The sequence below is a fragment of the Typha latifolia genome, chromosome 7, assembly GCF_019914945.1.
Source record: "Typha latifolia isolate L0001 chromosome 7, TyphaL0001v2, whole genome shotgun sequence".
NCBI classification, from domain to species: Eukaryota; Viridiplantae; Streptophyta; class Magnoliopsida; order Poales; family Typhaceae; genus Typha; species Typha latifolia.
In genome coordinates, this window is record NC_133092.1 from 5419991 (window position 1) to 5432670 (window position 12680).

The 12680-nt window shown below is 37.2% G+C and overlaps 1 protein-coding gene across 1 annotated transcript; it reads left to right on the plus strand.

Moving 5' to 3' along the window:
* The first annotated feature begins 703 nt into the window (after positions 1–703).
* LOC140792875 (uncharacterized) lies at positions 704–12384 on the plus strand. The gene is made up of 13 exons (XM_073144099.1): positions 704–1147; positions 1662–2738; positions 2812–2912; positions 3011–3125; positions 3478–3555; positions 4765–4857; positions 4944–5027; positions 5138–5236; positions 8591–8653; positions 8846–8876; positions 9541–9587; positions 11445–11503; positions 11932–12384. The coding sequence occupies exons 1-13, from the start codon at positions 1100–1102 to the stop codon at positions 12152–12154; spliced, it is 2118 nt and encodes a 705-aa protein (XP_073000200.1). The 5' UTR covers positions 704–1099; the 3' UTR covers positions 12155–12384.
* Positions 12385–12680: the final 296 nt, after the last annotated feature.

Consider the following 12680-nt stretch of genomic DNA (forward strand, 5'->3'; position numbering starts at 1 on the left):
TAACTTAGACTCCTCCACTTCTAATCATATCCTAAATATTTTGTCCATGCTTATGGCTTCTACCCTTTTATGTACCTTAGTACCATGATTTTGTTTGTGGCAGAGGGTTGGAGGAAAGATGGCTAGTGCTATAGGGCTAATGTCCCTTGGCTAGGTTGGTCTTGGCTGAAGAAAGAGGTGGTAAGAGTGATGTTCTCATATGGATCTAGGGTGACATGTGAGAGAGGAAAGCCAACAAATAGATGATAATCAAGGGAAGAAAAGAGGAGAGCCTAATGTTGTGGTACGGCTCTCACTTGATGATGGTTGGCGGACAAGGGGGCGACCTTGTGAATAGATGATCAATGATGATAATGGGCTGATATAGTTAGAGAAAGAAAGAAAGTTTAGTAGAAGGTAAGGTTGATTATGGCTGAGAAGGATAAGGATGGAGGATTTCATCATGGTTTTGCCCTAGATAGAGTTTGAATATGTAAAATATATGAATGCAAAAAAATATAAATTATGATGTCACCAATCTAATCCATCTAATGGCTGCCACTTATTTCTCTCTTATTTTGTATAAGGCCATCTTATTCGAATAAAATATAAGCATAAATATGCATAATATATACAGTGTCGTTCTGTAATATAACTTATATTATTATGGGGTTGTATCTGGAAAAGAAGCCATTAAAAGAAAAGTTCCGTCACCAGTAGAGTAGGACAAGAACCGAAGAACGTGAGGCGGGAAAGCGCTCACCAACGCTGTAGAGGAGCCACACGATCCCATCTATGATCACCAGCGCCACATCCGGATCTCCTATTGGCGGTCCGGAGCCATTCAATCGGATAATCCTCTCCTAGGAACAAAACCCATGTCCCACTTATTAGATCATCTTCCCAATTCAAGAGGCACGAGACAAGTCACAATTCCCACTCCTTCCACTCTAAGATGAAGGTTTCCTGGCCTCAAAGGTCCGAATTCTAGACACCCAATTGAAGAAATGCTATGATGGTGGCACCTTGGCTTCGATTTCCTTGGTGGGTCCTTTTGGGTTTGTGAGATCGAGTTGTTTTTGGCCAAAAGATGTCAATTTGATTGTAAAGTTTGACGAGAATGCTGCCCGTTTGCTCTGCCGCACCGAGCTGTTCTTTACTCTCTTCGGTAAAGAACTCTTATTTAGTTCCTGTTTCATGAGTGGCAGTGTACTATGTGGTCTCTTCTGGCACTTATTTTTTATTAAAAGGGCTTGTGTTGATATGCTTAGAACCAGAAACAGTTCTCTACTTTAGTTTCAATGTCAAATGTCTCTTACAGTTCCCTCTTTTGTTAAAACAATTTATCCAAAGTATTACTTTTGGTCATCTCTTGACCATCAACTTCTACGCTTTTTAATCAATTATATTGTGTATTGTACAATTACTATGCAGTATTGTGAAACATTACTGAAATTGGGTTATTCAGGCATTTGGCTAAATGAGTGTACCTCACTCTATGTTCTGTAATATCAAAAAGGATAACAGGTGTACGATGGTTATTTGCATAGATCCTGTCATCTACTCCTGATATCATAGAAGAACAACGAGTGTTTTTCTTTTTTTGCAAAGATTGTGCATGCTTGAAAATGGTATAACAGCACAACATCTCATTGTTGTTATCTAAAACCTCTTATGTACAGGTATCCAATCATGTAGGAGTGAGATTTTTTTACCCCCTGAGGAAGAGTATAGATGATAGATCCATCATTGAGGATAGACACTTCTTTTGCATGCAGCATGGTCTTTTTTCCCATGACATATCCTTTAGAGCAAACGCTGCCAATTCTGTGCCCTCTCTTATTGCAGAAAGAATGAACAAATCAGGATCCGTGGATTCCTCAATATTCTCTCCTTACCCAAACGAATCTGATGACATAGTACGTGGTTTTCCAAATGGATATTTTGACAGTGAAACCGAGGATTCCTTTTACTCAGCACGAGAAATTGATGAATACATAGAGAGTCCAAATCAACCTGAGCCTGAAGTGCTACACAGTGCATTTGGCAATGATATGACAGATGAGATAAGTGGTACCAATGTTACAGCTGAACCACTGGCACAAATTTTGGATCAACAATCTACAAACCCTCCTAGTGGAGATGATATTACATATATACCTAATTCTCTTGATCAAAGTGCAAATGCTATATTTGAGTCCACATCTGCTGGTTCTCCATTGGCCTCAGATGCTTCACAAAGTTCAATCTCTGAGAGTTCAGTTCCAGTTTCTGCTACTCTTGAGGGAGCTAATAAAGGAGTGTTAAATTTCAAAGATAATATTGAACATTCTATATCTCAAGTTATTGAATCTATACACACATCAACTGATAGAGCAGAAGAAACTTTGAAGAGCACATATGATGAACTTACACTATCAGTTACTGATGCAGTTAAAAATGTGACAAAATCAGTTGATAGTGCAGTAAGTGGTTTATTTTCTTCGGTTGATATCTCCAAGAAAGAAGCTGTGGGTGAGTTGTCAGACTTTTCAAGTTCATTACAAGAAAAACTCCATGGAGCAGGTTATGTGTCTATCAACATTCTCAGACGGACAATTTTTGCTGTGGAGGATTCTTTGGCAAATACCGCAAAAGTCGTTATTAATTCTTACGGAGCAGCAAAATCTTTGCTTCCACCAAATGTTAAGGATGTCTTGAACTTATCTGAGGAGAAAGCTACACAAATCCTGAGTCCTGTTGGATCTGCTTTTCAGAAGGTAATCTGAAACACTACTTTAACTTTTATCATTTTATGCCCAATACAAAATTTGTACTCATGACATGATGCAGGTATATGTCATCATTGAAGGATTTGAAAAGAATCTTGGTTTGGATCCTAATGATCCTATCATTCCGTTCATACTCTTTTTAGGAAGTTCAGCTACTATAGGGTAAATCAATAGTACCTTTTTTCCCCTTCATGCCTAATTTAGTTATTCCTAAGTCTTTGCTTTTGCAGATGTATTTTACCCTTAAGATGCTTTTCCAGGATATCTTACTGGGTGTTTACATATGGCGGTTATTCTGGTGATTTGTCACCTGAATTAACACTGGAGCTACTGAAAAATGATGAGAATGCAGTACTTATCGATGTTCGGCCTGAGGCAAGAGATTGTAAATTTCACAAGCCTTTTCTTTCCTTGTATCATGTCCTTTATGAGATTTTTTCCTTAGGCAGTTTCTCTTCAATAGTTCTTCTTGATTCGTATTTGCCTTTTCTGAAATCTTCCTGTATAATACAAACTACTTAAGCTCAACATTCCCAGTTCAATGCATGAACTACTACTAATATGGATATAAATCCTTAACAAGGTAAATATAGCCTTTTAGATGATACATATCAAGTTTCTATAGAGACACTAGTCAAGTTCTTATAGCTGTGAGCTTTCCTCACACTTCATTATCCAATTGATTATTTTTAATTACATCAGTTGATTGTCATTTATTGCTATGTAGGATCTGAGGGAAAGAGACGGTGTTCCTGATCTTCGTCGAGCAGCTAGGTCTAAATATGCGAGCGTGACTCTTCCTGAGGTTTGCTACTCTACTTTTGTTTAGGTGGTCAGAGTTATCATGCGATAAATGTCCCATGATTTCTTATTTTCTTCTAAATATCTGGCAAGTAAGTTTATTTTTGTGATTTGAGTAAAGTGACCCTCAAATTTCTCTCTTCTAGGACTTGGCAAAGAAATTCATAATTCCTTTGAGAAATAGAACCTAGTCAAGACTGGTTGGAGATCTCATAGTTCTAAGTTTCGGCCAATTCCAAGTGGGATCGGCCGAAATGGATCGGGATTGGCGATCCATGGCCGATGACTGGTTTCAGCCAGGTATTGGTCGGATCGGCCGATCCCACCCGATACAGGCTTTTCCTCTCTTCTCTCACTCCATCTCTCTTCTCTCTCTATTTTTTTTTCATTTCTTCTCTCACCAATGCCCCATCTCTCTCATTTCTCTCTAGTCTCTCCCTCTAGTGTCTCTCTCTCTTCTTTTTCCTCTCTTTCTTTTCTCCACTCTCTCATTTAATCTCTGAAATCTGCTATAGTAACAGAGAGTAAGATAGAGAGACAAGAGAGAGAGAGAGAGAGAGAGAGAGAGAGAGAGAGAGAGAGGAAAGAGATTGAGAGGGAAAAAGAGAAATGAAAAAAATAAGAGGAAAAAAATAAGAGAAAAAAATTACCTTGTTAAAGTAAGAGAGAGGGCGGAAGAGAGAGATTGAGAGAGAAAGAGAGAGAGATAAAATTTACCTTATGGCAATAAGAGAGAAAAAACGAAAGAAAATTAGAAAAAAATAAATTTGTTTTGGCAATAATGGAGAAAGGGAGGAAAAGAGAGAGAAAGGAGAGCCAACTCGGTATTCATCGTTGAATAAGTTAATGTAATTTTTAGTTTTTAGACTTCATATGTAAATAATTATTATTTTCTTATCATTTTTCTAAATTTTTAGAAATTTTTCTATATTTTTAAATAATATTTATAATTTATATGATTAAAAGATAGTCCGATACGTATCGTTTTTTCAGATGGCCAATTCCGATCCCAATACCGAGTTTTGGAACCTTGGAAAATCCCAAATTTCTTTTTATTTGCTTTTGCTATGTATTAGTCAATAGGAACAACATTTTCAAGCATAAGACAGCATTGCTAGATCCTTCCTTTCAACTAGATGAATCTTTTCCTTATATCTTTTAGTGGTGTAGAATGGTTTAAATGATAGTCCGTTGCTTTTATGGACATCTTCAGCTAGATGGTTCGGTAAAAGGAAAGCTAAAAGGTGGAAGACATATTGATGATGTTTTAATTGCAGTTGTCATCCGCAATTTGAAAATTGTTAAGGTATGAAAAATTATTTCTCTCCTATGCATCTGTCTCATCGGATTAGTTCTAATTGATATTTACCTCTTATTTTCTCAATTTTCCAGAACAAGTCAAAGGTCATTATTATTGATGCTAGTGGTGCTCAATCTAAAGAAATTGCAAGATTCTTAAAGAGACTCGGTGTGAAGGCAAAGTTTCAAACCTTCTAGTTTATGGATATGTTTTTATGCTTCTTTATTTACTCACTTCTCAACTCGATTTGTTATCTCTTCATCTAATGTCCTAATTTGCACTACAGAGATCTTATTTGGTTAAAGGTGGCTTCCAGTCTTGGGTAAACAAGAATCTCCGTGTCAAGGAACTTAAACTGGAAACCGCATTGACTGTCTTGAATGAGGTAATATGAAGAAAAATCAGCATATAGATTGCAAATATGCTTTCTACTATGATATTTTTTTTGTTGTTTGCCTCCTAGATTCGGAAACTTGCAATAAACCTTGCACATGCAAGATAATAGTTAGGCTACATGTTCCTCAATCTCTATAAATAGTGAATTTGCATAATCTAAGGTCAGAATCTTAGAACTATAGATGTTACAGTCTTTATATATGATATATCTTTTATTTCTGGACTTCCCAGATGCCAGAGATATTATAGTTTTCTAGGAAATAGGAGAATGTCCCCATTAGATGTGAAATCACGTTTCATTTGGATCTACATTAACTGTACCTTAGACAGGAAGGCAAATCTATAATTTGTAAGTTATCATCTTTCTTCCTTATCTAGAGGACTTGGAGAGATTATTACTGGTTTGTGTGAGCCTAAACTACAAGACATAAAGTGCTTTCCTACATGTGTCAACTTGCCTTGTAGTTCCTATACCAAGATTGTTTGTCGTTTGATTTTTCTCTGTCCAGTACTTTGGAGTTGTTAGAGGTATGATATATGTTATGGTCCATTACTTAATAGCTTAAGATTTTGGGTCAACTAGTTAGCTAATATGGTATCATAGCATGATTTCTAGAAGTTTGGAGTCTAAACCTTGTTCAACTCCATTAAATCCCTATTTCTATTATTTATTCCTTTGAGATATAGAGAGTCACAGTTTCTATTATTTTTCATCTATTCACATATAGTATGTAAGAGTCGTACATAATGTCACGACCCGAAATAGGAATCATGGCCGACCATGCATCTCAATATGCTTGAGATACATGAAGCCTTATTAATACTTTCTACGTGCACGATGGCAAAATAAATAAATAAAATGAAGATCTGCTTTATTAAATTTATAACTAATTGCAATAAATATAAAACAATATTATTATTTTTGAGTCTCTAAACGAAATAAATAAATCTTCTAATCTAAAGCATAAAATCCAAAAGAGCGAAAAAGTAAATAGGTGAATCCTAAGTGGAGGTGGAGTCCGGGTACATCTCGCTCAGTCACCCCGTTGACTATTACCTGATATAGATAATGAATAAAAAAAAAAGAATCTATGAGCCAACAACTATAGCTCAGTGAGTCGAATCCACTCGAAAATCAAGTAATTTCAAAAAAACTAAAATCAACATTATACAAAACAATTTGCATTAGACATGCTTTTTAAATAATGACAATGATAACAATAGAGAGTCACAACTTGTAACTTTGCACAGTTTCAACGTATTAAAATCTTTTCAATATTTATACCTGTCATATGTCTCAATGGGTCTAAACCCTGTGGATCCACATCAACTAGAAGTCACCTCGAGATGACGCTCGGGACTTTTCTTCATAGCTGATCCGGTTAGGGTCATCAGATGGTATCACCATGTGATCAACACACTCTGTGTTTTCCTCTAACCGTTAAGAGAAGTTAGAGTCACCTAGGAAATTTCTCATTCATCATAGGACTGTTCCCTAATCCCACCAGAGTCACCTAAGAAAGTCACCGTAGTAATCTGATTTAGGACTTTCCCCTGGACTTCCAGATAGACTTGAGTCACCACGAAAAATCGCAAATGATTTATACCGGGACTGTTCTCTAAGTTGTACCAATACTAGTCTCATTTTTCTTTTCACTAAATTTAATATTTGCACAAAGTATGGTGATGCACTGAATATAATGATTAAATGCACACAGAAAATGTAACAATTAAATTTTTGCACGGAATGATGAAATAAATAAATTTGCACACAGAAAATTTACATGGTCTAATAAAAGTATGAAATATAATAAAATAAATATGTGAGTGAACCCACTCACCTGAGTCTAGGCAAGACAATCGAAATCTCAAATCTCTAGCTCACGTACTAAAAATCACCACCTTTAATAATAAATAATAATTAAATTTTTAATTTGAATAATATCAATATTTCTAAAATTTAAAAACTAAAAAGAACTAAAATGGGTTAAATTATCTATTGGATTGGGCTGGCCTACTGCTGGCCCGGCCCATTCCAAAAAATGCAACTAATCGGGCTGGGCCAAGGCCCAACCAAAATAATGGATTAGGCTACGGGCCAACCCGCAGCCCATCCAAAAAGAAACCAATCGGGCTGGGCCAAGGCCCAGCCAAAATAATGGATTGGGCTATGGGCCAACCCGCAACCCATCCAATTAAACTAGTTCGGGTCGGGTCTGTGGATCCAAAATCCAAACTCGAACCCGAACCCAAACTCAAAAGAAAAATGGGTTGGCTCGGGTTAAACTCGAGCTTAGCCAACCCCTTTCTTCCTTCTCGCGACCGATGCGAGAAAGAGAAAAATCGAGGGGGAGAGTGACCACCGGCGACCCCCGCCGGTGGCGGTTCACGACCACTCTCAACCACTCGGCTCTCTCTCTCTCTCTCTCTCTCTCTCTCTCTCTCTCTCTCTCTCTTCGTCGTCCTCATAAGGTGGAGTAGAACCCACCATCGACAGCCGACTCCGAAGCCGACGACGACTGGAGCCACGAGGGCTCTTCCATAAGGCAACCATAGCGCAAGGCCAACGACTTGGAGCTCTTGAGCACGAGCAGCAACAGCCCGAAACCGCCGGCTGGCGAGAGTTGCCGGCGAAGCCAAAATCCCCCAAATTAGGTATTTCTAATTTACTTTATTAAAAAGAAATTAAACTTGAGGGGTGGGAGAGGGCTTACCAAGGAGTCATGTGGTGGTCTCCATTAGCTCCGGCGGCGCTCCGGCAGGCCGATTCCACAGCGTGACTCTGACGGTGAGAAAAAAGAAAACGAAGGAGGGGAAGAAGAGGAGGGGGAGGGGGCTGAGGGGGATTAAGGGGAGAGAAAAATTTAGGGTTTAATTTATAGAGCAAAAATCCCGAATCCGAATTGGATTCAGCGAGATCTTTCGTTGCGCTTCGTCACGTGCTGGAGAGGGAGAGGGGAGGGGGCTGCACGTGCAGAGCACGTGCACTCTCCTCTCTCAACCCCTAATTTTTTTTTTCTAGTTCTTACACATAAGGTGTGCTAAAGATATAATATATTATTATTGGCCTGTTACCTAACAACTTAAACTTTTTGATCATCTGGTAATCTATAAAAGACCGATCTTAGGTTTATAACCAACTATAGAAATCTGTCAGTTCTTTTGGAGTCTTCTCATTTGTGACTGCTGCTTTAACCTACCCATATTGTTTGGAGTAGGCTTTGATAATTGGATGATTACGGTGATGCTGTACGGAAATTTGCAGGGACTCATACAACTACTAATGCTATTTTGTGGATGTATCGCATCTGATATATTGACATGGCTACTTTGGATTATGCAGGAAGCAGAGGCAATCCTTGAGGATATTAAGCCTACCCCAGCACTTGTTGCCGGATATGCTTTGGTGTGCCACCCTGTCTTTTTACTACATTACATATGTACTTGTGATTAATGCAGTTTATTCTACCATAAAGATTGGTGATCATAAGTTTAGTTTAAGTATAATCACAGCTCGTAGTTTGTTGGTACACATTGTTTCAAATGCTTTAGACTTCATCCACCAAAACGTATTACTGATTATGGGTGCTTCTGGCAGGGCATTGCCACAGCCATCTATGCTTTACTAGGTGAGCACTTATTTAAGAAACAATATTACACAATATTGGAATATATCTTATTGTGTGAAAAAGGTTCAGGTAGATGATCTGGTTATAGTTTGTTCATACAAATTAGATAAAAAATTGGTGTTACAATGAATATGACTTCCTTAGTTATCCAGCTATTTGTTGATATGGTCTCATCCAAAAAGAGCATACATATAACTTCTCAAATACATAACTTTGAACATTGTTTGTGCACTTGGTTTTATTAATTAATCATATGTACTCTATATAGTGAAGACACTTGTTTTCCAGTTCACAATTTCACATATTTATCTGCCATTGAATTTCAACTGTGAGAACATTATCATATTCAATAAATTACACTTCCAAGGATGCATGCATCACAAGGCTGCATGCATGTCAGGTCATATTGAGCTTCAGATTACATATATTTGACAATGTTGTTGAGGACTTCAGGTCAATCAATAGTATCTCATCTGAGCCTTTGTAGAGATTACAATGCTGCATAAATTCCATCAGCTATCCCAAATGGGTCCCTCTTTATTAACTTTTATTCTAGGGTTTGGAAAAAATGAACTAGCAAAACTCTGTCTAGAGATAATAATATATGTTGTAGCTAGAGAAACCATGTTTAACATGGACTTCAATTTTCTTCGTTTGACTGCAGAATGGGAGAAGACACTGCAAGTGATTGGTATCGTGGGTCTTGGGCAGGTAAGTGATTGTCTATCTTAAATTTATAAAGAACCATCATTTTTCTGGAGCCTAAAAATATTATGAAAAGGGTCCAAGAAAATGAAGTTATTTCTCAGATATCTTGTACTGTTGGTTTTGAGTCTTTTGACTTTCTCAAATATTTAAGAATGTTATACAATCATGATTGTGAACAATTCAAAAAACAAGATGAATGTAAAATTCTAAATCAGATGGTGAACACAAATTCTACTTGTAGAAAATCAAGCTCAATTACATTGCTCATTAATAATTTAATATCATAGCTGCTATTAATATGAAGCCAGGTGTTGTCTGATAGATTTGGAAGACTTCTGCCATTCCTTTTCTACAATAATTGTTTTCTAATGATCTTAGAGCAACTTTAGTGTTTTAAGAAGTTTACTAGGAGTTCTATCATATGTTTTCCTTCCTAAGACAAATGGATTTCACATGATGTTTAATTTGAGTCTTTGACCCAAGGAAACATATGCTGTTTCCTTCCCAACTATCCTCATTGACTATTCCCTTGAAAAGGACTTCAATTGCCCCTTACCAGTTCTCAGAAATTTCATTACTCCATCCTGATAGATGTGTCCTTAAAAGCTTAATGGATGGTGTGTTTGTCAAAAGCCTAAGAAGCCACTACATTTGCGCTGCCTAGCAAAGCATTCGGCAAATGTGCCATATGTATGAGTGATCAAGAGAACCTATCAAACTGTAAGTTTATGTCCAGAACCCTCAACCAGAGAAAACCATGATGCAGCAGGTAGATCTCTGCATAACAAATTGTGGTACACTGATTGCAGTCTAGGCTTCTAGGTAGATCAATCCTTATCTGAGGCTTACCTTCTCTAATACCTGCAGTGTCAATAAATTTTATATTGCATGCCTAACATGTAGAAAATCCAACACACCCCCAGCATTGTGATCTTGGACTGATGCTGGAAAGCCTTGGTATGTATAGTTGGTATGTGTTGTACCAAGCTAGCATGCTGACTGAATAGTTTTGATATTCCAAAAAACAATCTCTTAACCTTTCTAGGGTCAAAATTAAAGTCCAACACTATATATTAGTGTAACATATTCAATGAGATTCTAATCTCATGGTTTTCCTAATTTTTCTTGGATCCTCTTTGTTGGGGCAAATAACTTAGGAAAAACTGAAATTGTTCTTTGACTTCTAAAATTTGAAGTATAACTTATATAGATCAAGCATCAAAAGACCAAGAGGTATCAAAAGACCCAATTAGATTTCTTTAGACCAAGATATGCTCAATTCTAATTGCGCATATCTATGAGTAGCATGAATGGGTATCAAGATACTCTGCTTGTATTGGTGCTGATAATATATGTATTAACTCATGCCGATTGTGCCGACCGGCACAACAATCTACGCTTCCCCATGATGCTGCCTAATAGTCTCACCATACAACTCCTTAGGAGACCTTTTTGTGGACACTGGAAAATGGATATCTTGAACTTCCAGCAAGTTGTTTGATGCCAGAAAAGGTCAAGTAGTGTGTTTAGTTGCGTTGGCAAATCCTTGTTTAGCTTCTTTATTTTCTGTGCTTTCAAAATCTTATCCTCACTATTCTGTCCCAACATTTGTAGAAACTATTAACTTGAAAAATATAATTGGTACCAAAATATAGTCAGCAGTGAAACATGACATGATGGTGTTCCTGATTTTTAAACTTCAGTTACACTTCAATGTCTGGAGCATTATATTCATCAACAATATTTTCTATCGTAACATATGCCAGAATGGTGTCTAGTTGAAAGATGTTTTAGCTATTTGACCATTCTGTTTTACCTATCACCATGTGCTAATGGGCAGTATTTCCAAATATTTGCCAGACTCTCTATCGACGACTGGCAACATATGAGGATGCAGAAGATTTGAAGCAAGATGTGAGGTAATTCTCCTTTTATAATGACATTATCTGGGAAAGAATACTATATTGTTGTTTTCTTTTGAATGTTGTGATCTCGCCTGCATAAGTCCTTGTCTAAACAAAATTTTCAAGAAGCTGATTCCTCTTGTCACCACGGTAGGGTTTCTCAGTAATTACACTGCATGGTGGTTGAACTATTGTCGACAAAATATAGTACAACTGCTTTTTATTTATGCTGATTTTTGTGAGTGTTAAAATAACTTCCAGATTATATTTCCAACTTCTGCTGCTTTGTATACATGAGCAAACTCCATCTGGCCACTGATGCTACCGAAACTGCTTCTGTCTTATCTTTACTCTCACATTAATTTGTTATGCTCATCCTCATCCATTCCTACATATGTTTGTAATGATGATCTTCTCTTCTTTTTATCTTTTCCCTTTCACAGATTGTTGCTTGCACCTGTGAGATTGGGGGCACAAGCATTTTCATGGGCTGCTGGAAAATTAGAACCAAACAAGATTGGGCTACCAACATCGCCCTCGACTACAGCTGTTCGCGATCGGGTTGTACAAGCAGCTGCGAAGCATGAGTCTCAACCATCAGATGCCGAAGAAAACCAAGAGCTGCCAGGTGAACCATCTGGGCAGGCAAACATAACAGAAGCATGAAACTAGGGGTGAAGCAATTGTACATTGGCACTACTCTTACTATTTGCAATGTGAGTGATAAAATAGAATGAACTCTGAGTTGGAGGGAAATAAGTCTGCTTAGAGATTTCAATTGTTGCATATAAGGTTTTAATTGCCCATATACTCGCATTACTGCAATAATGTGTACTGTCAGGATTGGACTCCAACTTCAGAGGGTAAAATGAATAACAAATTTGCACCTTTACTTACTGAGCCGTTGGCCTGCTCTTTAGAATAAATTCAAGATTTTTAGACACGTTAAGTAAATCAAATTTTTTTCAATTGAAAAGGTTCCTTTTATCTTTTCCAAGTTTTCTTAAGTTCCTAATTGATAGGAATCACAAGTATGCCAACAAGCAGCCTACTTCCAAAAGGAAAGAAAAAAAAAGTTAGAAACGAAAAGCAATTCTTTCAAGAAGTCAACTTACTTTAAGAATTAAAAAAAACGCTTACCAAATATAATTTGCATCAGGTACCATCCAATAATTCTTTCACTGCTGACTCA

Coding starts and splice junctions, on each gene's coding strand:
- LOC140792875 (XM_073144099.1), top strand. CDS start 1,100: ATGCTGCCCGTTTGCTCTGCCGCACCGAGCTGTTCTTTACTCTCTTCG. Junction 2,913..3,010: donor GGAAGTTCAGCTACTATAGG/GTAAATCAATAG, acceptor ATGCTTTTCCAG/GATATCTTACTGGGTGTTTA. Junction 5,237..8,590: donor CATTGACTGTCTTGAATGAG/GTAATATGAAGA, acceptor TGGATTATGCAG/GAAGCAGAGGCAATCCTTGA.